The sequence below is a fragment of the Microcaecilia unicolor genome, chromosome 1 (assembly GCF_901765095.1).
Source record: "Microcaecilia unicolor chromosome 1, aMicUni1.1, whole genome shotgun sequence".
NCBI classification, from domain to species: domain Eukaryota; kingdom Metazoa; phylum Chordata; class Amphibia; order Gymnophiona; family Siphonopidae; genus Microcaecilia; species Microcaecilia unicolor.
This window is the reverse complement of record NC_044031.1, coordinates 343,728,794-343,755,784: the sequence shown is the minus strand read 5'-3', so window position 1 is coordinate 343,755,784 and position 26,991 is coordinate 343,728,794. Positions and strand designations below refer to the sequence as shown.

General features: G+C 48.8%; 1 protein-coding gene across 1 annotated transcript in view; it reads left to right on the top strand.

Annotated features, from left to right (window-relative positions):
- Positions 1–26,991, top strand: part of KIF15 (kinesin family member 15) — a 1,036,090-nt gene that overhangs the window by 340,628 nt on the left and 668,471 nt on the right. Inside the window, 3 exon segments of the mRNA XM_030209299.1 lie at positions 5,517–5,596; positions 5,721–5,865; positions 5,868–5,929. Of these exon segments, the coding sequence (XP_030065159.1) occupies positions 5,517–5,596; positions 5,721–5,865; positions 5,868–5,929 (287 nt within the window).

The window sequence follows — 26,991 nt, the reverse complement described above, 5'->3', positions numbered from 1 at the left end:
CTACAACGGAAACAGCAGCGGTGCACGCCACGAACCAGGTAAAACAGCGACGAGCCATGCAGCCATGAAACCCTTGCTAGCACCCGTGTCATTGCGCTTAGAAACGGGCCTTTCTTTACTAGTTTCTCATAAATTATCTGCCTTTGTCTATTTGAACACCAAGCTGTGCTCTGCCAGTTGGTCTTTTTGGGTATGCACTTCTGGAGCCAATTTCCTTGTTTCCCCTGTTGGACTAGCATTCAGTATATCAACTATTGGGCTTGCCTCTTAGCATACTTTTGAAGCACCACCTAGCTAATGATAAAACCCCTAGCAATTTGCTTTGAAAGCATCCTAAACAATAATCGTAACCTTGTGAAACTTCACTACATTTCTTTATTTCTCAGCAAGCTGTTAAGATCCCACTGTGCCTCGGTTGCCATGTTCTGATTACCTCCCAGCTCCATCCAGTAACAAGAGTTATTGGATCAAGAAGTGTTACCTACAGCTGATGCCCTTAGTGTGTCAGAGGGTAATGTCCACAAAGATAATTTTGGTACAAGTCTCTTTGGGGGTTAGAAAAGAGCATATAAGCATGTTCCTATATTTCCCTCCATATATCACAGACCTCAAGTTGAATTACTGCTCTCAAATATTTGGCTTGGAAATTATTCCTTGGGAGTACCCTACTAGAAGAGTAACAGGTGAATGCATGTGTTTACTCCAATCAAGATCATCTCTTTGGCAAAGAGGGCCTGAGAAACCTTTGTGTTGTCAAGTTGTTTGATTTGCAATAGGCATGTAAATATGTGCAAATATATCTGACCCCCTTTACATTATTGGTGTAAATACACCTGCCCATTGCAGCACATACAAGATCTATCTGTAGGGTGTACACAGATATTGGGGAACCTGACATTTAGTATAGATTATTAATAGAATGGGACTCCTTTCAAATGTTCCATCATTCTCATTTAGACAATGTAGTGTCAGAATTATTGTTTCTCTGATCTCTAAATCTGAGCTCACAACACCCAACTAATAATGGAACTGCCACACTCAAGTATTAATAAGGTATTTATTTACAATACCAACAAAGATAATGTGCAAAGAAAGGCAAGAATAAAGACATGGGAAGGCTGATCATAGAAACAGCTCAGAGTAAATGCACATTACCCTAGATGGAGTTTTAATTCCATCAGCTAACCTAAACCCACAACACTACACAAGAGTAGATGGCAAACAAACAACCTGATGCAGACTTCCAGCAAGTGGCAGAGTCTTCCTCAGATGGTTAGTCACCCTGGACAGAATGTCAACACAGCAGTCTTTTGTATCATATATGAGCCCTTATCCAGTAATCATGAGCTGCAGCTGGGCAAATGATGTTTATTCTGGCCATCGGGGGGGTGACACACAACTTCATTTATCCTCAAATGTTGTGGCTTCAAGGACCACAAGATTATCTCACTGGCACCATACTGAAGGGATCACTTTGACAAGGAGCCGGGGTTTCATAAACAATATGCAATTTTGCCAGCCACAGCATATCTCTGGCTGTATGGGGAGATTCCAAGAGTCCTTGGCTGGTCTGGCCATGTCGGTGCTGATGACAATGTTGTTCTGGTACATTGACCATCCTTGTTATTCTTTTGTCTGTATGCAAGGCCGAGGCTCATTAAACAGGCTTTAGCAATGAAAGATGACATGTCTCTGCATTTTAAAGTTAAGTTGTTAATGCTGGTTGGTGCCATGTATTATAAACCCATATATTTTGTTATATAGGAACATACAGTGCTGTACAAAGTGCTCAATAGTGCTTGTTTTGCTCTTACATATCCATCAAAAATCTCAGGACACACATTTTTATGAAAGAATGAGCTGCTACACTTCTGCATCTTGAAGTGGTAGAGGCCCCAATTTACTGTCTTTATGGTATGTACATAATTTTTATCCCACAATAAGTTTTTGCTATTTTTTTTAATATATGTTTGCCTTCAGGAGTGCAGCTTCATTAAACAAGAGAAGCTGCTTCTTTTTTTTTAGGGGAATTAAAACACCTAACATTAAGTATCCTTACCTGAAACATTCTTAGGGAGAAACAGAGGATCAAGTCAGGGTGGCCACCACATTAGGGAAGGCAGGGCCAAATTCTTTCACAATTCCTAAATGCTCATTAAAATGTCTTGCGTATCATCCAGTTACACATACATAATTAAAGTTATTCTATACATAACATAAAGTTATACAAACACATAATAAAATCAATCAGTTAGCCACCTTTGTCCTTTCTCAGTTGCTACTTGCTTAGACATAAATTTTACATGGAAAAAAACTTTAGTAAACAAATACATATGGACCTTAAGAACAATAAAACATGAACTATGAAAAAGAAATAAACATGATTAATGAAGTAAATGGGGAGCAGCCTTTTTTTGGAAGTGGTGCAGGCAAAAGCAGTATTTGAATAAAAGAGAGGTTGGAAACAAGTACATAGAATCTCTAAGGGAGTGATAGGGAGAGTAGATGGCATGTATGGGCAGACAGAATAGGCCATATTTTTATCTTTCTACATTTTTCTATGTTTCTGTGAAAGACCCTACCACTCATTGCATGGCCAGATCCTCAATTATCTGATTTGGGGAAACCCCACTGTGGGACTGATAGAGGAGGAGGTTGTAAAGGCATTTGACCCCTTCTTCCATGGTCAAAGGTATGTCCTTGGTCAACAGCCAGCTTCTGCCACTCACTCCTTAAACGTTCCTCTTGCTTGGAGGTGTCCTCTGGCACAAATCATTCCAAGGCTATTTCCAAAATCCTGCCTGCTAGGCAAGACTTTTGCAGTAGAGTGACAGTAGATGATAAGGAGGATTTTTAATGCATATAACTTTGCAGAAGTGTAGGGCCTCCCTCTCTCCATCGTGCACTCTGTCTACGATGGTGCCATTACCTGAAACCTAAGCTCTTACCTCCTTATTTCTCTTGTTTTCTCTTTTGGTATCCATCTATTCCCTTCATCGACAGCTCTTTTCATTTTGTCTCATCTTTCAGTGACCTCACTTATTTCTGAACTCTATATTCTATTATTTCCACACACCTAATCTTCCTCTTTATATGTTTAAACAAATTGAGGAAGCATGGGGGTAAATGCAAATAAGACATCCTCCTCTTCCCCCACCATAAGTATATGCCCAACAGCAATATGCACTTGCACACAGTCACGAAAATTAGAGGGCACATTTGTATTGATGGATTCTTACCATAAGAGGGATGCACACACACTCATAAAAATATTAGAGGACATGTTTGTGTTGGTGGATTCTTACCATGAGAAAGATCAGGGTTTGGCAGCATTCTTTTTATGATCTAGGAAGAGTTCTTCAAAAACCATAATATGTCTGGAGGAGATTCCTTTCCTGGGCCCCAAGAGGAGAGAGCATCGGTGTCTGCCTGGGGAATCTTCCTAAGGAGGAGCACAGCCTGTGGTGTGGCATTTTGTTAAAGTACATCTTGCATTTTATTAAAAAAAAAAGTTCTAGGCTTGAACTAGAGATTTGCATGGGGACAGAAGTCTTACCTGTCTCCGCCTATCCCCACAAGAATTTAATGGTACCTAAGAAAAATTCTGGTTGACTCGCTCTCTCTGGGTTCGAGCCGCAGCACTGCAGGCAAGGAAGGAATGGAAGTTGGAGCTTGGAACACTCTGGTGCACACATGTAAAGCTCATCTCTGATTTGCTGGCACTGTGTGCTGAGATGTCACCACATGCATTTGCCAGTAGGTCAGCTGACCTCTGAAGCTCCTGACTGTGTCAGAGCTGAGGCCTGCGCATCAGCCCAGGTTCAGAGAGGTTGGAAGACTTTCCACATATGTTTTGTTAAAGCGAGGAGGAGGTGGCATTCAAAGAACTTGGTACTTGGTAGGTGAGAGGCTGGCGTAGGTGGAGCTTACACTTCCACAGGAACCCTTCAGGAATTGTTTCTGTCCTCATGGAAATCCCACAGGAATTGCTTCCGTCCCCATGGGAACCCTGTTGATCAGTAGGGGATTCCCGTGAACCCTGTTCCCATGCAGGTCTCTAGCTGGAACCTTCTGGGAATGATTTTAAAAGGAAGTAACTGGGTCAGGAAGTGCATAATATCTGTATGGAAAACTATAGAAAAGGTATCTAGTTTTGCTTCTGTCACGATTGTGGCCATGTTTCATGCGCTCAGTCATTTCGCCCCCTGGTGGTTAGACCTGGTGGCTGCAGCAGACTGGTTGCTGTTTCCCATGTTCCAGAAGTCATGCCGGTCCGGTCCGGATCTTCCAACCTTCCAGATTATCTTGGGACTTTTGGAACTTAGCAGCACCCTTACCTGGTGAACTCCCTTGTCGGTTGCCTTTATGAACTACCTGGATACTTTCTACTTTGCCTTGGCAACAGAGGTCATCTGATGAGCTTCTCGTCGGTGAGAGTTGTTGCAGTGCTCTTTGTTCTCCTTTTCCGTGGTGGACCTGCCCTGCTTGTTTTTCCTGGTTGTTACTTCTGCTTGCTGCCTGCCCAAGACTCGGCGTGTTTCCTGGTTTACTTCTACTGCTTGCTGCCTACCCAAGACTCGGCGTATTTCCTGGTTTACTTCTACTGCTTGCTGCCAGCCCAAGACTCGGTGTATTTTCCTGGTTTACTTCTACTGCTTGCTGCCAGCCAAGACTCGGCATATTTCCTGGTTTACTTCTACTGCGTGCCTCCAGCCTAGACTCTGTGTGGTTTCCTGGAAGCCTTCCCTGTGCCCGGCCCTGCCTGTTCCTGTTTGCTGTGCTTCAGCTGCTGCTTCAGTCCGGCTGCTCCAGTACGGGTTGTATCTGACTGTCTGTGTTCTGCCTTGTCTCTTGTTTTGGGGTGATTCTCCTGCCACTGCCGCTCCTTGGCAGTGGCCCAAGGGCTCACTTTTCCTCGCTAACATGACAGCCTCAGCCTCAGAAGTGTATGCCAGCTTATCAAACTAAGTCATGCAGTGATTGGGGAAGTATTGAGGATTATATATTAGACTGCAAAAATTTAGTTGAAACAAAAACCAGCCAAAGCAGTATGGTAGAAACAATATATTTAAAAATGCAATATCTATATACACAAAAAAGGACTTGAGTCTTGAAGTATGCGCCTTTTCATTAACCTTGAAGCAGAATACCTAATCATCCAATTAGGTTTTCTTTCAACTGACATTTGGCATACATTCATCATATATAGGCAGAAATAAAATATGAATCAGAGGCAGAGAATGTAGTGGATATTTCAAAAGATTTTTATCCTTAATTTGTAGCCTACCATTTTCCTAGTTGCAAAAATATTCAGCTGTGTTTAAGGGCTCCTTCGTAAGAATCTAAGTTGTAACTCATGGATTTGTTTTGTATGCGGTCACTGCTTCTATTTTAAGACCTTTAGTATATACCTCATGATAAATAGGATCTTGTTCTTTTAACTTGTGATGTGTAGTTTTTCTGCACTTTCATATTTTGGAAATAAAAATGTTTATTCTTTTGATCTTTTGACATAGCTCCTGGTTTTCTAGATGACTACAAGAACAGTTTCCTTCAAGCAATGTTGTTCTTGGAGAAATTGGAGAGTGAAAAGAAGGTAGTACTTTATGACTATACATAGCTTATGAAATCATTTGTTATGCAGTTGAAAAATTTAGACTATTTACTTTTATCTGAAGTTCTAGTACTTAATTTTCAAAGTAGTTGTGTTTTTTTTTAAGTCTTTATTAGGAAAAGTAGCTCAATTTGAAGATCTCTGTGCTAAAAAAGAGAAATTCATTCAGTCTAACAAAATGATTGTCAAATTCCGAGAAGATCATATCGCTCGTCTAGAGAAAATTCACAAACAAGCTCTGGGCTCTGTGTTAATGATGACCAGAATGATCTCATTTCTGAACTGAGACAAGAGGTGCAAACTCTAAAAGAGCAGGTAACGTATAACATTTTTTCTAAGATTTTTTGTTAAAAGAAAACACAAATACATTGTACATTTACAGTACCCTTGATGGTAATCTCAAATTCGCTTGAAATACTGTTGAGCATGAAGTTCTGTAAGCTGGTATACACTGGCTCACACATTTCTTTGAATCAGCTTTAAATGGATATTTTAGAGGGCGCCAAAAAGATTTTTAATAGAAGGAAATGAGAAGAAAATAGCATGTCAACATCCTGATACAATGGAAAATGCTGAGGAACAGTCAAAATCAGGCTAGACTTATGGTAATAACAGTTTGTAGTTCTCTTGATCATAGGATATGGTTGCAGGATTTCTGCCACATAAGCTTGAGCAATGGAGCTGAAACAAGTAGCTTACTATCTCAGGGAGTTGAAAATTTATGTAAACTGAGGTTTGCAGATGCGGTGGCTCCAAATGCCTTTATTATACTGCTACTGTTGATTATGATAGGATGAGTTTGAGTGATTAGAAGTCTCAACAGTCTTCTGACAAATTTTCTTCATCTGAACATCTTTTCAGAGAACCTAGAGGAGCAAATTTGCTTCTCTGAGGACAAACAAAATAGTTCTCATAAGTAAGTCATATCTAAGATCCAAACTATAAATGAAACTTGAGGTTTTTAAATTTTATTTAGAGAGCTCTACTACACACACGTAAGATTTCCTGCGTCTCTACGTCTCTACCTTCATGCATTGCTACCTTCGTTCCCCTGTTTAGTGGAGCCTAGCAGGCCATGAGTTCTTCCATGGGTCTTCTGAGAATTTCAGCAACAGTTTTCACAGTTTTGGCCTCCCAGGTATTTTTTGTGTACCTTAGACACCTAATTAGAAAGTTTAATAGAGTGTTTGTTCTGCTGTGACCAGCACAGATACTGGTGGATCACCTGGAATTTTTATGAAGTCATTTGATTTTCTTAGCTACTGTTACTTTGATTTTTCAAAAGTGAAGAATGTTAGCCTCTTAAAAGGATTGCATCTGATGTAGCAGCATCATGTTGTATAACACCATTCCATATCATCATGCTGATCAATCCATAGACTGGTGGGTTGTGTCCATCTACCAGCAGGTGGAGATAGAGAGCAAACTTTTGCCTCCCTATATGTGGTCATGTGCTGCGGAAACTCCCCAGTATGTTCTCTATCTCAGCAGGTGGTGGTCACACACAGCAGCAGCTCTGGCTAGGCCTCCAAGCCTAATTTTTAGGTTTTGTTGCGTGCCTGGGGTTGAGGGCTCTTCTTGAGCAAGTGCAAACCTGGTGGCGCCAGGTCCCTCCTTTTCTCCCCCCTCTGCTGGCTCCGTTAAAAAAAAAAAAAAATTTTTTGAACGTCCTTAAGGCGTTTATTTCGACGTTTATTTAAACGTTTATTGCAGCTACTCACTGGGACACCAGGTCGTTACAGCTCGGAGCGGAAAGCAGGTAATTTTTACCTTTTTATAGCGGGCAGGGGGTTCCCCGATTGATCTCACAGTGGCATATGGCGTTGGAGGGCGATGGGCGCAAAGAGTCGCTCCCCGGATCGCTTGGGCGCTTCTAGAGGGGATGTGGGGGTCTTAAAGTCTGATTCGCCCTTGTTGGTGACAGTTTCGTGACGATGAGTGTCCCGGTCCTTCCTCTGGCGTGGCGGTTTTTTCCCGCCATAAACGCCCATCCCCCGCTGCTCGCCTCCGCCATCTTGGCCGGCCACGCGGCTCGGACGGCTTCTTCTTGGGCCGCCCTTGAGGTAGGAGACATTAATGCCATGAACGCCCTAATTTGGGCGACGGCACAAAAGCGGCTAAAGTTAAGCGCCGTTCTTCCCGCGCGGCTCCTTCGCGGAGTGTCGCGCCGGACGCCATCTTGGATGCGCAGCATGTCTCTCCCCCGCTCTTGCGAGCGCGGTTGAGGGTGCGTCTAGGGCTGTAGACCAGGCTGCGGAAGTGCACAGTCTGGGGGGTTTCTCCCCCGAGTTTGTTTTGCTGCTGCATCAGGCCTTCCTTATGCAAAACGCTGCCCCTGCTCCCTCGTCTGGTAAGAGGTTGAGGTCCCGGAGGTAAACGCCCTCGGGTTGATTCCAGGCCTTGGAGGACTTTGTCTCCTCCGATGTAGATGAGGGCAGCGTATCTGAGTTCTCCCAACGGTCCTTTGCGGATTCCTTGGAGGAGACGGATCCTCGCTCGGTTGGAGCGGATGACCCCTCTGCAGCGCTGCTTTTTAGCTCAGAGGATTTGCCCAACCTGTTAGTGCAGGCCATGGGCATTTTGAAGATTTCCTCTCCGGAGGACGTCTCTCCCTCAGCCCCTATTGGCTCTGCCATTATGCTGGGGACGAAGCGCCCCGCCTAGAACCTTCCACGTGCATGATGCCATACACACCTTAATTTCGGCTCAATGGGATGTCCCGGAAGTGAGCCTTAAAGTGGCTAGGGCTATGTCCCGCCTCTATCCTTTGCCTGAAAGTGAACGTGAGGCCTATCTGTGGCCTACCGTGGATTCTTTAATCACTGCGGTGACTAAGGAAAACGGCGTTGCCGGTGGAAGGTGGCACGGCCCTAAAGGACGCCCAAGGACAGAAGATTGGAGGCGGCCTTAAGGTCGTCCTTTGAGGCGGCTGCTTTAAGTTTGCAGGCCTCAGTTTGCGGCTCCTATGTGGCCAGGGCGTGCCTGACTATGGTGCAGCGGGCTTACCCCTCGGATCATTCCTTGAGGGCTGATGGCCGGCCTGGAATCGGGCTTAGCCTATTTGACAGACTTGCTGTATGATGTCTGAGGGCCTCAGCTAAAGGCATGGCTCAGACAATCTCTGCGCGGCGGTGGCTTTGGCTGAAGCATTGGTCTGCTGACCACGCCTCTAAATCCCGCCTGGCTAGATTGCCTTTTAAAGGCAAGCTGCTCTTTGGGGTTGAGCTGGACAAAATCGTGACCGATCTCGGCACGTCTAAGGGCAAGAAGTTACCAGAGGTCAGGGCTCGGGCTAGTACTCGCCCCGGTACCTCCAGAGGACGGTTTCAGGAAGCCCGTCGGTACCGCCCGGGCAGGTCGGGCTCCTCTGCCCCCTCTTCCTTCAAGAGGAATTTCTCCCCCAAGCAGCATTCCTTTCGCAGAGACCGCCATCCCGGAGGTGCTCCCTCCGGTCCTCCCCCAGGGTATCGTACCCAATGACGGGGCCCTTGGTCCACGCCCCAGTGCCGATTGGAGGACGGCTGTCCTTGTTTCTGGGCGAGTGGACCACAATAACTTCAGACGCTTGGGTGCTGGAAGTCATCAGGGACGGCTACAAGCTAGAGTTCTGCCGACCCTTAAGAGACGGGTTTGTACTCTCTCCCTGCAAGTCTCCGGTCAAAGCTGTGGCAGTGCAGCAGACCTGGACAACCTGATCCGCCTGGGTGCGGTCGTTCCGGTGCCAGAAAATCAGATGGCAAGGGACGTTACTCCATTTACTTTGTGGTACCAAAGAAAGGAGGTTCTGTCCGGCTATCCTCGACCTCAAAGGGGTCAATCGGGCCTTGAAAGTGCGGCACTTTCGCATGGAGACTCTCCGCTCTGTTTATAGCGGCAGTGAAGGCAGGAGAGTTCTTGGCTTCCTTGGACATCAAGGAAGCGTACCTGCATATTCCCATCTGGCCTCCTCATCAACGCTTTCTGCGTTTTGCAGTCCTGGGACGACACTCCAGTTCAGAGCCTCCCTTCGGGTTGGCTACTGCTCCGCGGACCTTTTCCAAAGTCATGGTGGTCATAGCGGCCTTCCTGCGAAAGGATGGAGTACAAGTCCATCCTTATCTGGACGACTGGTTGATCCGAGCCCCCTCTTATGCAGAGTGCGGCAAGCTGTGGGACCGGGTAGTTGCTCTTTTGAGCTCCCTGGGATGGATCATCAACTGGGAGAAGAGCCAGCTGCGCCCGACTCAGTCCCTGGAGTATCTGGGAGTTTGATTCGACACCCAAGTGGGCAGAGTGTTCCTGCCAGACAATCGGATTGTCAAACTTCAGGCTCAGGTGGACCAGTTCCTAGTAGCCTCTCCTCTTCGGGCTTGGGACTATGTGCAGCTGTTGGGCTCTATGACGGCCATGATGGAAGTAGTGCCCTGGGCCAGGGCTCATATGAGACCACTACAACACTCTCTGCTGCAGCGCTGGACTCCGATGTCGGAGGATTATGCTGTGCGCCTTCCCTTGGACCCAGCAGTGCGCAAGGCGCTGAGCTGGTGGATGCAGACAGACAAGTTGTCTGCGGGAATGCCTCTGGTGACCCCGGAGTGGATTGTCGTCACGACGGACGCCTCTTTGTCGGGCTGGGGAGCCCACTGCTTGGGAAGGACAGCGCAGGGGCTCTGGTCTCCTGCAGAGGCAAAGTGGTCTATCAACCTCCTGGAACTCAGAGCCATTCGGTTGGCGCTTTTGGAGTTCATCCCGGTACTGGCATTGAAGCCAGTACGGGTCCTGTCGGACAATGCACGGCTGTGGCCTATGTCAACCGCCAGGGAGGTACCAAGAGCGCCCCTCTAGCCAAGGAGGCCATGAATCTATGCCAGTGGGCGGAAGGAAGCGAACCTGGAACAGCTGTCAGCGGCCCACATTGCCGGAGTCATGAATGTCAAGGCGGACCCTTCTCAGTCGCCATACCTTGGAGCCGGAGAGTGGCAGCTATCTGCTCAGGCGTTCTTGGACATCACGAAGCGCTGGGGCCAGCCGAGCCTAGATCTGATGGCGTCATCGGCCAATTGCCAAGTGCCGCGCTTTTTTCAGCAGAGGATGGGACCCTCGATCCCTGGGAGTAGATGCTCTTCTCCAACAGTGGCCGACACAAGAGCTTCTCTATGTGTTCCCGCCCTGGCCCATGCTGGGCAGGGTGCTAGACGGGTGGCAAGGCATCCGGGCCGGATAATCCTGGTGGGTCCGGATTGGCCCAGACGTCCCTGGTATGCGGACTTGATCAGGCTCTCAGTCGACGATCCTCTGCGGCTGCCAGTGGAGCAGGGCCTGTTACATCAGGGTCCCGTGGTGTTGGAGGATCCCTCCCCCTTTGGTCTTACGGCCTGGCTATTGAGCGGCAGCGTCTGAGAAAGAAGGGCTTCTCAGACAAGGTCATCGCCACTATGCTGAGAGCGAGGAAGCGCTTACTTCTACTGCTTACGCCAGGGTTTGGCGTATCTTTGTAGCGTGGTGTGAAGCAGGCTCACTTTCTCCCTTCACTGCTCCAATTTCTTCAGTGTTGGCGTTCCTGCAAGAAGGTCTGGAGAAAGGCCTGTCGCTCAGTTCCCTTAAAGTCCAGGTAGCGGCTCTGGCTTGCTTCAGGGGTCGCCTGAAGGGTGTTTCCCTGGCTTCGCAGCCAGATGTGGTGCGCTTTCTCAAGGGAGTAATCACCTGCGCCCTCCTCTGCACTCAGTGGTGCCTGCGTGGAATCTCAACCTGGTGCTAAGAGCATTGCAGAAGCAGCCTTTTGAACCCTTGTCGAGGGCATCTCTGAAAGACCTGACGTTGAAAGCAGTCTTTTTGGTGGCTATCACTTCAGCCAGAAGAGTTTCCGCGCTCCAGGCACTCTCATGTCGAGAGCCTTTTCTGCAGTTCACTGAGGCAGGAGTGACTATTCGCACAGTGCCTTCCTTCCTGCCCAAGATTGTTTCTCGCTTCCATGTGAATCAGCAGCTCTGTCTCCCTTCCTTTCGTAGGGAGGACTACCCAGAGGAATACTCTGCTCTCAAATGTCTGGATGTGAGACGTGTCATCATCAGATATTTGGAAGTGACCAATGATTTCCGGAAATCGGATCATCTGTTTGTCCTGTTTGCAGGTCCTCGTAAGGGTCTGCAGGTTGCTAAGCCTACAGTGGCAAGATGGGTCAAGGAAGCCATTGCAGCGGCTTATGTGGCCGCGGGGAAGGTGCCGCCTATCCAGCTGAAGGCTCACTCCACTAGAGCTCAGGCGGCCTCGATGGCAGAGGCCGGGTCCGTCTCCTTGGAAGAGATATGCAAGGCGGCAACTTGGGCTTCGGCCCATACCTTTTCCAGGCATTACCGCTTGACTGTGGCTGCTCGGGCGGAGGCCCGGTTTGGAGCTTCAGTGTTGCGGTCAGGGATTTCTATGTCCCGCCCTGGGTGAGTACTGCTTCGGTACATCCCACCAGTCTATGGATTGATCAGCATGATGATATGGAAGGTAAAATTATGTATCATACCTGATAATTTTCTTTCCATTAATCATAGCTGATCAATCCATAGCCCCTCCCAGATATCTGTACTGTTTATATTCTGGTTGAATTTTAGGTTCAAGTTTAGTCTTCAGTTACTTCAGGAGGCCTTCGTGTTCAAGTTCTTTTTTCACTTGGATTCTTCAAGAGTTGAGACGAGTTTGTGTTACAGTGAGCTGCTGCATTCCTCTCCCCTCCGTTTTACGGGGCTGGATTGAGATTTAAATTCTGCCGGCACTCCCTCCCGCTTCGTGCGGCTGTAGGGCAGCTTTGTACCCCCTCCCGCTTCGGCGGGTGTTGGGTCAGTCAGCTCCTCCCGCGGTTTGCGGTGCAGGAATAAGCCAGATCCCCCCGTATCGGCGGGGTGGTGTCCCTCCCCCGCTCCGCGGGGATGAGCTGGACGGATTCCCCTCCCCCACTTGTGTAGGGATGAGCTGGGTTAATTCCCCTCCCCCGTTTCGGCGGTGGTGAGCTGGGCAGAGTGTCCCTTTGTGGGTGTAATTCTCTAAGTGCTGAGTCCTGCGGATGGAGCTTTGATATCGACATACTGAGGAGTTTCCGGCAGCACATGACCACATATAGGGAGGCAAAAGTTTGCTCTCTATCTCCACCTGCTGGTAGATGGACACAACCCACCAGTCTATGGATTGATCAGCTATGATTAATGGAAAGAAAATTATCAGGTATGATACATAATTTTACCTTCACAATATATGCCTGCAAGGAGCTTTAGCACAAATATCTTTAGCTATCCTTTCTGCAAATAGATGACAGCTAGGAATGTTTTGAGAGGTTGCTTGGGTCCTCCATGTCTGATCCAGGTATCTTTATATTAACCCACTTAGATCTTAATGTGATCAGGTTTACATCCTGGGTATGCATTTAGCAGTCATACTGATTTCAAATTGCCAGTTGTATCTGCTATGTGGTGGTGCGGCATCTTCTTTGGAGGAGGGGGGTATGTGTTAGGGGGGTGGTGAGGGTTTGGAGGTCCACTGGACCACCAGTGGTTTAGATTTGACAGGTCCAGGCTCGAGAAAAGCCTGGACCTGTCAAACCTCTTCTATGGGAGGATTGTGCCTGAGTATATACCCAGGCACAATTCTCCCACAGAACTGCAAACAGTGCTGACATCACGCCTAAAATTGCATGTCATTGGCATTCAACATTAGGGAGCTGTTTTGCAGTGCTGACCAGGCGGTATTTCTTTTGCTGTTTGGTACAGCGTCAGAGTTTTGAACACCTGCCCCTGAGTATCTGATACTGACAATATGAAATGAAACAGGTCATGACAATTTGTGTGCATTGTTCTGTTGTAAGATCAATATTTTGCTGTTATCCTTCACCAGGAATCAAATATCGTAAACATGATGTGTGAAATTTAATATTTCTTCTATACAACATTTTTCTTTGTAATGGCTGAAGGAATCTGGTAACCTGCCTATAATTGATTCCTTCAATCATTGTTTCTTGAACCTGTGCCTCAATTTTTGTTTTCTAACTTTTGCTTTTAAAAATATCAGAATCAAGGTACTTAAGGCAGGCATGCACCTGAGTCCATGTTTGTAGGAGCTGCCTCAGGAGTTTATCAATTTTCAAATTCTTTCCAACATACTATAACTGGGACTCATTGTGAAGGCATCTAACATCAATGAGCTGCACATTTTAAAAGGAAAAACGAGACACCCCTGTGAATCTGAAGCACTAATTGTCATCTTCTGTGGTCGTCAATCAGAACAATTACCCTAATCAATTTCATTATTTAACCCCCCCCCCCCAAAAAAAAAAAAAAAATAACGCACCTATTAAAGAGTAAATCCAGTGTTCTTAGATGGCTAATTTGCTTCTTGCTGGCTTCCTTACCAGTTTGATGTGACTTGGCAAATTAGTCCACTTCAAATCTGCAAACCCTAGTTCTTTACAATGGACCGTCTATACATCATGATTGATGTGACTGCCCTGGCAGCTGACAGACAAATCTATCTATCTATATCTCTGACAAAGAGGGAGAGAGAAAGAGATGTTTTCTATCATTTAAAACCTAAAATCACAAGTCATATTTATATACTACAAAACTGAATCTATTATAGTCTCCATCAGCACCTACAGACACTCCCATCAAAACTCACACCAGCTAATGCGGAGAACATTCCCTCTCCCCTACCATGCAGAGCTATCTTGGACTCGTTGAACCAGGTCACAGAGGAAGCTCTTAAAAAATAAAATCCTGAAAGGTGTACGGCAGACAACCTGCACTGTTGATCCCTGCCTAGCAAGGATAGTACAACGAGTGAGCATAGACCTCATTGAAGGTAGTAGTGGCACAGTATTTACATGGTTCAAATTCTGTTAGACAGGCAACAATGGGTTCTGTTCAATAGCACATTACCTTGGGAACTGAACTATGGGGTGCCATATACTGTCTATTTATTTAATATCTACCTCAAGCCTCTTTCTGAGCTGCTTTGGTTGATGGACACAACTCTCTCTCCGAGGACAAGCAGGCTGCTTGTTCTCACGACTGGGTTGACGTCCACGGCAGCCCCCACCAACCGGAACAAAACTTCGCGGGCGGTCCCGCACGCAGGGCACGCCCACCGCGCATGCAAGGCAGTCTTCTGCCCGTGCGCGACCGTTCCCGCTCAGTCTTTTCTTTTCCGCGCTGGAGAGAGCCGTGTTCGTCTCTCTGTCAGCCCCGGAAACCGGACCGCGCCTTAGACTCAAGTTTTTTCTTCGTTTGTTTTTCTTTGATTGTTTCTTTTGTTCTGTTTAAAAAAAAAAAAGAAACTTGTTTTTCCCCTCGTACTTTTAGCGGGGGCGCCTCGTTGCGGCCTTGTGGCCGCGCTGTCGATTTATTTTTCGAGGTGTGATTTTTACCGCCACCATCGACGACTTTGACTTCGCCGACGCGATTTTTCCGTCGATGTCCTCGAAGGTCCCGAGTGGATTTAAGAAGTGTGGTCAGTGCGGCCGGCATATCTCGCAGACCGACACGCTTGGTGCCTCCAGTGCCTCGGGCCGGAGCACGATACCAAGACGTGCACCTTGTGTCTCGGTTTACGGAAACGGACACAGGTGGCGAGGCAAGTTCTTCGGGACCGTCTTTTCGGAACTTGGGCCGGCCCCTCGACGTTGACTTCGACGGCATCGGTATCGACGGCCGGATCTTCAGTACCGGTACCGATGTCCATGAAATTGGCACCGACCCCAGGAGCACAGGTCCCGTTGGCCCGCCGGTCTTCCAGAGATGGCAGGGGTGAGTGGCCGCGCGGGCAATCGGCCCCGGTCACTCCTTCTACCCAGGGCCCTCGGGACCGAACCGTGTCGGACTCGAGGCTCAGGGGGATCTACCTCCTCCTCTTCGGTACCGCCGAGCGCCGATGATGGGCACCGGAAGAAGGCTAAAAAGCACCGTCGGTCGCCCACGGCGCATGTGGCTACCGGCTCCAGAGATGACTCGACGCCGAGGAAGCACCAGCGCCGGGAGGAGCGTTCCCCCTCTGTGGTATCGGTACGTCAGGGCACCGGCACTTCGGTGCCGTCTCCTGGACCCGAGCAGATTCCGGCACCTCCACCGGCCCCCTCGCCTTTTCCGACAGCGGGCCTTGACGAGTGCCTCCGAGCCATCCTTCTGGGGATCCTGGAAGGGCTGATGCGCCAGACTGTGCCGGTGCCGGGGGTGCTTGCACCCCCGGCGCCGTTGATAGAGGCGCCGGCGTGCTCTAGCCCGGTGCTGAGGCCTTCGACGCCGCTTGCGATGCCGGTCTCGACCACCACGCAGGTGGAGTCCCCGTCGATGTCGATGGAGGGAGCTTCATCCCCGCCGGCGCGGGAGTCCACCGCTCGACGACGCCACCAAGGACTCTGTGCCTCGAAGTCGAGCTGGGCCCGGTTGAGGTCTGAGCTACAGGAGCTCATGTCCGACACCGAGGAAGAGGCCTCGTGGGGGGAGGAGGAGGACCCCAGATATTTCTCCTCAGAGCAGTCTGTGGGCCTTTCCTCCGACCCCACTCCTTCACCGGAGAGGAAGCTCTCGCCACCTGAGAGCCTCTCCTTTGCCTCCTTCGTCAGGGATATGTCTATCTGCATTCCCTTCCCCGTGGTCTCTGTGGATGAGCCGAGGGCCGAGATGCTCGAGGTCCTCGACTATCCATCACCACCTAGAGAGTCCTCCACGGTACCGTTGCACAATGTCCTCAAAGAGACACTGCTTCGGAACTGGTTGAGACCTTTATCTAACCCCACCATCCCCAAGAAAGCGGAGTCCCAATACAGGATCCACTCAGACCCAGAGTTAATGCGGCCTCAATTGCCTCATGACTCGGCGGTCGTAGACTCTGCTCTCAAGAGGGCACGGAGTTCGAGGGATACCGCCTCGGTGCCCCCGGAGCGGGAGTCTCACACTCTGGACTCGTTTGGGAGGAAGGCCTACCAATCTTCAATGCTCGTGACCCGCATCCAATCCTACCAGCTCTACACGAGCATACACATGCGGAATAATGTGAAGCAACTGGCGGACCTGGTCGATAAGCTCCCCCCGGAGCAGTCCAGGCCTTTTCAGGAGGTGGTCAGGCAGCTGAAGGCGTGCAGAAAGTTCCTGTCCAGGGGTATATATGACACCTGTGATGTGGCATCTCGAGCTGCGGCCCAAGGTATAGTGATGCGCAGGCTCTCATGGCTATGTGCCTCTGACCTGGACAACCGCACCCAGCAGAGGCTGGCTGATGTCCCTTGCCGGGGGGATAATATTTGCGGCGAGAAGGTCGAGCAGTTGGTGGACCAACTACATCAGCGGGAAACCGCCCTCGACAAGCTCTCCCACCGGGCGCCTTCAGCATTCACCTCTGCAGGTGGACGTTTTTCCTGGGCCCGGCAGGCTGCGCCCTACGCCTACAACAAGCGTAGGTACACCCAGCTGGCCCGAAGGCCTCATCAGGCACAGGGACAGCCCCAGCGCGCTCGTTCCCTTCAACAGCGTGCGCCTAAGCAGCCCCCTGCGCCCCCACAGCAAAAACCGCGGACGGGTTTTTGACTGGATCCATGGGAACATAGCCGCCATCAAAGTGTCCGTACCGGACGATCTGCCGGTCGGGGGGAGGTTGAAAGTTTTTCACCAAAGGTGGCCTTTAATAACCTCCGACCAGTGGGTTCTCCAAATAGTGCGGTGCAGATACGCCCTGAATTTGGCTTCCACTCCACCAAATTGTCCTCCGGGAGCCCAATCCTTCAGCTCCCATCACAAGCAGGTACTTGCAGAGGAACTCTCCGCCCTTCTCAGCGCCAATGCGGTTGAGCCCGTGCCACCCGGGCAGGAAGGGCAGGGATTCTATTCCAGGTACTTCCTTGTGGAAAAGAAAACAGGGAGGATGCGCCCCATCCTAGACATGAGAGGCCTGAACAAATACCTGGTCAAAGAGAAGTTCAGGATGCTTTCCTTGGGCACCCTTCTACCAATGATTCAGAAAGACGATTGGCTATGTTCCCTGGATTTAAAGGACGCATATACTCACATCCCGATACTGACAGCTCACAGACAGTATCTCAGATTCCGTTTGGGAACACGGCACTTTCAGTACTGTGTGCTGCCATGAGTGTTCACAAAGTGCCTCGTGGTGGTGGCGGCGTACTTGCGCAAGCTGGGAGTGCACGTGTTCCCATACCTCGACGATTGGCTGGTCAAGAACACCTCAGAGGCAGGAGCCCTGCGGTCCATGCAGTGCACTATCCACCTCCTGGAGCTGCTGGGGTTTGTGATAAATTACCCAAAGTCCCATCTCCAGCCAGTCCAATCTCTGGAATTCATAGGAGCTCTGCTGAATTCACAGACGGCTCAGGCCTTTCTTCCCGAGGCGAGGGCCCACAACCTCCTGTCCCTCGCTTCCCAGACCAGAGCGTCTCAGCAGGTCACAGCTCGGCAGATGTTGAGACTCCTGGGCAGTGGCGTACCTAGGGTAGTTGACACCCGGGGCCGGTCATTTTTTAACACCCCCCCTCCAAAATCTAGTACTAGGCATGCCGAGAATACAAAACACTCAGGACCTATAGAGCAATTCTAGCAGTAATTTCTACAAGTCACACAAGGAAAAGGAAAGCATCTTAAACACTACAGTGAGCACTAGAACATCAATTCACCTACTGTAAAACGAAACCAGGCAGAATAACACAGATCGTCCATCTTGCACAGTCAATGCCAACCGAAAGCCATGTCTTTTTCACAAACACAGATACACCCTAATCCACTATAGAATAAGCAATAACCTTTCTAGTTAGACAAAAATTAAACTGAACCCCCCAATGCCAGACTCTGCATACAATGCAACACCACAGAAACAGAAAATGTCCCCTAGTACTGTGCAAAACATAAAGACAGCAGATGTAAATTTGAAAAAACTAACAAGTACCAATCACCACTTTACAAATTAACAAATAGAAATAAACAAATATAGAAATAAAATAATACCATTTTATTGGACTAATACATTTAGCTTTCAGAGGCCAAAACATCCTTCCTCAGGTCAATACAGTATAGTGCTGTTACAATATCCTATCCGGACCTGAGGAAGGGGGTTTTGTTCTCCGAAAGTTAGCCAAAATGTATTAAAATTAGTCCAATAAAAAGATTTCCTTGTTTACATGTTCTATTATAAACATTAACACAACTACAATACTACTTTATCCTAAAGCAAAAAAAAATAAAAATATATATTTTATTTACAGTTTGTCGTCTCTGGTTTCTGCTTTCCTCATCTTCTTTTCACTGTCTTCCTTCCATCCAGCATCTGTCTTTGTTCTCTCTCTGCCATCCAGTGTCTGCCCTCTCTGCTGTCGCCTCCATCCAATGTCTGCCCTCTCTCCCTGCCCCTTCCATCTACATCTGCCCTCTATCTCTGCCCCTTCCATCCACCATCTGCCCCTGTCTGCCCTCTCTCTCTCCCCCTTCCATTCACTGTCTGCCCTTTCTATCCCTTCCATCCACTGTCTGCCCTTTCTCTCTGCCCCTTCAATCCATCATTTGCCCTCCCTCTCCCATCCATCCAGGGTCTGCCCTCCCTCTCCTCCCCCTTCCATCCAGGATCTGTCCCCTCTCTCTTCCCCTTTTTTCAGCCCCCAGTTCCAGCCCCACTATCCCACCAGTCCCCAGTTTCAGCCCCAGTCCTTTTCTCCCACCAGTCCCGAGCTTTAGCCCCCAGCCACTTCTCCCTGTCCCCTTTTTAGTTTCAACCCCAGCCCTTTTCTGTCACCAGTCCTGAGCTTCAGCCCCAGCCACTTCTCCCTGTCTCCTTTTCAGCCCCCCAGTCCCCACAATTTCAGCCCCTGCCGCCTTTCAGCCCCCTTCATCTACATGCCTTGCCCCCCTTTTCAGCCCGACCCATTCTCCCACCTGACCCAGGCATGCCCCATTTCCGTCATGACCCCTCTCAGACCCCAGTTCCAGCCCCCTTCTCCCATTTGAGAACCCCCTCCCCACCCCAGTCCTTCTCCCATCTGAGAATCCCCAGTACACCCCTCTCCTCCCCACCCCAGTCCCCTTCTCCCATCTGGAAACCCCTCCCCACTCCAGTCCCCTTCTCCCATCTGAAAACCCCCTCCCCACCAAAGAACCCCCACAACACCCCTCTCCTGAGAACCCCATCCCCACCCCAGTCTCCTTCTCCCATATAAAAACCCCCTCCCCTCCCCATGTGAGAACACCCCTCCCCCATCTGAGAACCACCTCCCCACCCCAGTCCCCTTTTCCCATATAAAAACCCCTTCCCCCATGTGAGAACCCCCACAACACCCCTCTGCCATCTGAGAACCCCCTCCCCACCCCAGTCCCCTTTTCCCATATAAAAACCCCTTCCCCCCATGTGAGAACCCCCAGAACACCCCTCTCCCATCTGAGCCCCCTCCCCACTCGTCCCCTTCTCCCATATGAAAACCCCCTCCTCTCCCAGCATGTGAGAACCCCCACAATACCCCTCTCCGATCTGAGGACCCCACCCCGACCCGACTCTCCTGCTCCCACCCTACTTTTAAAAAAAAAATTTTGAAGCGTCGTTGCAGGCAGCGCCTCGCGTCTGCCCTGCTTGTAAAAGAAGTAAATCTCTTCGCTTCGTCGTCGTCGGGCCTCACTATGTCCCGCCCTCACGGAAATTACCTCAGAGGAGGGCGGGACATAGTGAGGCCCGACGATGACGAAGCAAAGAGATTTACTTTTTACAACAAGCAGGGCAGACGCAAGGCGCTGCCTGCAACGACGCTTCAAAAAATTTTTTTTAAAGGTAAAGTGGGAGCAGTGGGAGCGAAGCGGATCACCCCCCCACCCACTGACACCCGGGGCGGACCGCCCCCACCGCCCCCCCCCTTGGTACGCCACTGCTCCTGGGTCATATGGCCTCTACAGTTCATGTGACTCCCATGGGTCGTCTTCACATGAGATCTGCTCAATGGACCCTAGCTTCCCAGTGGTGCCAGGCCACCGGGAATCTAGAAGATGTCATCCGCCTGTCCCTCAGTTGCCGCACTTCACTGCACTGGTGGACCATTCGGACCAATTTGACTCTGGGACGCCCATTCCAAATTCCACAGCCCACGAAAGTGCTAACGACGGATGCATCTCGCCTGGGGTGGGGAGCTCATGTCGATGGGCTTCACACCAAGGGACTGTGGTCCCTCCAGGAAAAAGATCTTCAGATCAACCTCCTGGAGCTCCGAGCGGTCTGGAACGCACTGAAGGCTTTCAGAGATCGGCTGTCCTGTCAAATTATCCAAATTCGGACAGACAATCAGGTTGCAATGTATTACATCAACAAGCAGGGGGGCACCGGATCTCGCCCCCTGTGTCAGGAAGCCGTCGGGATGTGGCGTTGGGCTTGCCAGTTCGGCATGCTTCTCCAAGCCACATACCTGGCAGGTGTAAACAACAGTCTGGCCGACAGACTGAGCAGAGTCATGCAACCGCACGAGTGGTCGCTCCATTCCAGAGTGGCACGCAAGATCTTCCGAGAGTGGGGCACTCCCTCGGTGGACCTTTTCGCCTCTCAGACCAACCACAAGCTGCCTCTGTTCTGTTCCAGACTACAGGCACACGGCAGACTAGCGTCTGATGCCTTTCTCCTCCTTTGGGGGACCGGCCTCCTGTATGCTTATCCTCCCATACCTTTGGTGGGGAAGACCTTACTGAAGCTCAAGCAAGACCACGGCACCATAATTCTGATAGCGCCTTTTGGCCCCGCCAGATCTCGTTCGCTCTTCTTCTGGAGTTGTCCTCCGAAGAAACCGTGGAGATTGGAGTGTTTCCGACTCTCATTTGCAGAACGACGGAGCGCTTATGCACCCCAACCTTCAGTCTCTGGCTCTCACGGCCTGGATGTTGAGGGCGTAGACTTCGCTTCGTTGGGTCTGTCTGAGGGTGTCTCCCGTGTCTTGCTTGCCTCTAGGAAGGATTCCACTAAAAAGAGTTACTTTTTCAAGTGGAGGAGGTTTGTTGTTTGGTGTGAGAGCAAGGCCCTAGAACCTCGTTCTTGTCCTGCACAGAACCTGCTTGATTACCTTCTGCACTTATCAGAGTCTGGCCTCAAGACCAACTCAGTAAGGAATCACCTTAGTGCGATTAGTGCTTACCATCTTCGTGTAGAGGGTAAAGCCATCTCTGGAGAGCCTTTAGTCGTTCGATTCATGAGAGGCTTGCTTTTGTCAAAGCCCCCTGTCAAGCCTCCTGCAGTGTCATGGATCTCAACGTCGTCCTCACCCAGCTGATGAAACCTCCTTTTGAGCCACTGAATTCCTGCCATCTGAAGTACTTGACCTGGAAGGTCATTTTCTTGGTGGCAGTTACTTCAGCTCGTAGGGTCAGTGAGCTCCAAGCCCTGGTAGCTCATGCTCCGTATACTAAATTTCATCATAACAGAGTAGTACTCCGCACTCACCCTAAGTTCCTGCCAAAGGTGGTGTCGGAGTTCCATCTTAACCAGTCACTTGTCTTGCCAACATTCTTTCCGAGACCGCATACCCGCCCTGCTGAACGTCAGTTGCACACATTGGACTGCAAGCGAGCGTTGGCCTTCTATTTGGAGCGGACACAGCCCCACAGACCGCCCAATTGTTGTTTCTTTCGACCCCAATAGGAAAGGGGTCGCTGTCGGGAAATGCACCATCTCCAATTGGCTAGCAGATTGCATTTCCTTCACTTACGCCCAGGCTGGGCTGGCTCTTGAGGGTCATGTCACGGCTCATAGTGTCAGAGCCATGGCAGCGTCGGTGGCTCACTTGAAGTCAGCCACTATTGAAGAGATTTGCAAGGCTGCGACGTGGTCATCTGTCCACACATTCACATCACATTACTGCCTCCAGCAGGATACCCGACGCGACAGTCGGTTCGGGGCAGTCGGTGCTGCACAATCTGTTTGAGGTTTAAAATCCAACTCCACCCTCCAGGACCCGAATTTATTCTGGTCAGGCTGCACTCTCAGTTAGTTGTTCTTCTTAGGTCAATTTCTGTTATGCCCTCGCCGTTGCGAGGTTCAATTGACCTGGGTTCTTGTTTTGAATGAGCCTGAGAGCTAGGGATACCCCAGTCGTGAGAACAAGCAGCCTGCTTGTCCTCGGAGAAAGCGAATGATACATACCTGTAGCAGGTGTTCTCCGAGGACAGCAGGCTGATTGTTCTCACCTACCTCCCTCCTCCCCTTTGGAGTTGCGTTTTTACTCATTTTGCTTGTCATTCAACTGAGCGGGAACGGTCGCGCATGGGCGGGAAGACGGCCGCGCATGCGCGGGTGGGCGTGCCCTGCGTGCGCGACCGCCCACAAAGTTTTGTTCCGGTTGGTGGGGGCTGCCTTGGACGTCAACCCAGTCGTGAGAACAATCAGCCTGCTGTCTCGGAGAACACCTGCTACAGGTATGTATCATTCGCTAAAGGTAAATTTGGAGGCCTAAACCCCCATATCTCCAAGAACCAACTAAGTACTTATGACCCAGCAAAAACGAGACAGTAATTTTTGTAAGCAGACAAGTCCTGTTTTAACAGTTTGAGGGGCAATAATTGAAGGACATACAACCACTTAGGAAATAATACCATGCTAAGAGTTGTATTCTACCATGGATCGTCAGAGGAAGATGTGACCACTTAGTCAATTGAGCGCCAGTATAATCCAGTAATGCTGTAAGGTTGAACTTATAAATTGTGGCCGTATGTTTAGGTAACTGAATACCCAATTAGTGGAACGAGTTAACTTCCCATTTCAACAGAAAGGGGCCCAACCAATTTTCCCTCACCGAAAGTCTGGTGGGCATTGCCAGGGACTTATCCAAGTTCAGTTTAAAGCCAGAGAAATCGCCATATTCACTGAAACTTTCCATGAACACTGCCAAAGATGCTTGGGGGTTGGCAATATATACCAATAAATCATCTGCAAACGCGGAGCGTTGAACTCAGGGAGCCTATACAGACCCTTTTATATCCTGATTGTTAATAATTTCCCTTAATCAGCGGATCTAAAGATAAAACAAAAAGCAGGAGTGACAAAAGACATCCGTGACAGAGTGCCCCAACAAATCTCGAATTCCGTAGGTGACTTGTAGAGAGTCTGAACAGCATCCAAGAAAAATCTAGTTATGCCATATACCTTCTCCGCATCAAAACTGGCCAGCAGAGAAGGCTGACCCAACCTCTTCTGTAGTTCCATCGTTATAAGGAGCTTTCGCATATTTTGAGTTATCGTCCTTCCACGATCAAAGCCCACCTGTGGCCCCACTATTAAGTCCGGAAGTATCCGAGCCAATCTGTTCGCCAATATTTTTTTTATTTTATTTTTTTTTATTTGCAAGAAGTCTTTATTAACCATTGAAACAGCACAATGGAACCACAAAAACTAACAAAGTACAACATGCTTTTCTAATACAGATTCTACCCTTACAGCTTATAAGAGACATTCAATCGTTTCAATAGAACTATGTCATCAGCAATAAACTTCACATTTTTATCCAATTTCAGGAAAACAATGTTCGCCAATATTTTTGCATAGAATTTTGTTTCTGTGTTTGAGAGAGAGAGAGGCCCTATAGGAAGATGGCTTAGTGGAATCCTTCCTAGGTTTAACAGTAATGCAATGTGGGCCAACTGAAGAGATTGTGGAGAATCCCCGAAGCTGCAAAGAAGGAACAATCGATGGGGAAAACAATTTTATAAAATTCAGCTCTAAAGCCATCAGGCCCTGGCGTCTTACCCAGGGCGCTATGCTGGATCACCAGAGCCCACCTCATCTTCCGCAGTGGGGGCATTGAGCTTAGCCAGAGCCTCTGCTCCACAAGGCAAGCCCAAACTATTCAAATATATAGCCCCCTCCAGAGATGTCCCTTCCAGATGGGCATACAGATGCTGGTAATATCTCTAAAAACTTCAGCGATCTCCCGATCTGTTCGTACCTTAGTGCCATCCCCCCTATCTATCTGAGTTATAACCCGGAGGTCCCCTAGACTGCCTAATCAAGTGAGACACAAGCTTCCCAGCTTTATTCACGTGAAGCTACACTGATATTTGTAATAATGATTTCAGTGCCCTCTCCTGAAGTTCATTGAGAGAAGATTACCATCACGATCAATGAACTTCTGAACCCCGGGAACGAAGCTACTCCATATTGAACGCCTAACCTGCACCAATTGTTTTTCTAATCTCAATATTTCTCTACCTTGTGCCTTGTGTTTGAAGGAAGAAGAAGCCATTATTTCCCCTCTTAGCACAGCTTTGGCTGCTTCCTAATACAGAATTGGCTGATCTCTATGGCCCGCATTGTGAAGCTGATAATCCGTCCACTTTTGCAGCAGAAAGTCCCGGAAAGCCGGGTCCCAATATAACTGTGGAGGGAAATGCCATACAAATTGCATACTATCACGGCCCTTCACATCTATGAACACCAGACACAGACATGATCTGAAACACTGTAGGCTCCAATCGCTGCTGAGACTACAGATGAATACAACCCCATGGACAGAAGCCAATAGTCAATCTGAGATTGTGAGCCATGCGCCCTGGATAAATGCGTATAGTCTCTGTCCAGGGGGTGCAATGTTCTCCAAACATCCAATAAATACAAGCTTGAGCAGAGTAATGGTATACCCTCCCCCCAGGACCCCTAGGCCTATCCATAACAGGTTCATGAACCATATTAAAATTGACCCCCCCCCCCCATGATGATAGGTATGTCCATGACCCCGAGCACCTTGCGTATAATGGCTTTCATCCAGTTATGGTCATAGACATTACGCTTGTGTACATTACACAGAAGTAGGGGGTTATTTGTTGAAACCCTAACCAAAAGAAATCTACTCTGGGGATCTCTCCATGTCTGATGAATTACTACATCCATCCCCCTCCGAAAAAGGACCAGGAGACCAGCCTTACAACCCACTGCAGGGGCCTCTGCCAGATTTTCCACCCACCAGTGTTTAAATTTAGAGTGCTCTATAGACAGGTGGGTCTCTTGTAAAAAAAATACAATATCAGCCTTTTGACAGTTCAGTGTTTGCAAAATTTTCTGCCTCTTGATGGGTGAGGAGACTCCGTTAACATTCCAGAAAACCAGTTTTACCGGCATCACATAATATGATCCAAGAGAACAGCAAGCAAGTATGAACCCATTAACTTTGTAATCGGGCGGCCGCCCCAGCCACCAGCCCCCCAATCAGCACATGTAAGAAAGAACTCTTGGGACCCAGCCTTGTGCACCACACACTTGCACACACCTCTCCAAAACAAACACCTCAATCCCCCTTCCATTCCCTTTGTACCCCATTTATCAACAATGTCCAACCAAACTAATGGACCAAGCCCTGTGTGGGGAAAACCCCCTCCCCCCAGTTCCCTCAACCCACCCTCCATAGAACCAGTACAAATCGAACCAGTGTTTAGTATAATTACAGAGATCATCAGAAACTAGAAGGAAAGGCAAAGCCCAGTAACTTTCTAAAATTGTGACACCACCTCTCCTTCCTTTCTCTTGTCTCTTCCCTTTACCCCTAAAAAAAAAACACACACACACACCCACGCACATCCTGCCCCCCTAACAGACCCCTTACATTAGTGTACTAATTAAACTTTAGCATGAGGAGCAGGTAAACTGCCTATTATATTTACACCCTTTCAATCCCATCTTCCTGAACAAGAAATAAGACCATCCCTCCCAAACCCAACTATCGAGCTCCTCATGTATTTAAAAAAAAAAAAAAAAGGGGGGGGGGGAGATGTATAATCTTGTCTTTGCAATATACATTACAGCTTCAACAGATAGGAACAATAGGCTATGCCTTAAATATAAAAACAGACAAGCCGCTCAGCAAAAGTGACTTCAACCCCACCAGCCTGGTAAAACATTCTCAAATTGTCTGCTTTGTTCACTAAAGTCCAGAACCAGCACAGTGATTCAGCAAAGGTCCAAGACCAGGTGAACACAGACTCGACAATTCCACTGACAGATCTTATCCACAGCCCTTACACCATATTCACAGATGGAGGCAAGTCTTTTAAGAAGGCCTGAGCTGCCTCGGGTGTGTCATAAAATTGAGGCCTTCCCTCCGTAAAGATCTTAAGACGGGCAAGATATAACAAAACAAATTGCATATGTCGACGATGTAGCTCAGCACAGACTGGGGCATACGCCCGTCTCAAATCTGAGACCAGAGTTGAAAAGTCCTAAAAACATAATACCTTCTTGTTTTCATATGAGAGGGGGCCCTTTGCTCTGATGGCTCTTAGACTTTCTGATTTATGGGCAAAGTTCAGGATCTTGAAAATAACCACCCGTGGGTGAGATTCCTCTGGTCTCTTGGGGCCTAATCGGTGTGCCCACTCTAGTCGGAGCGGACCCACCGCAGACTGCAGCCACAGAGAAGA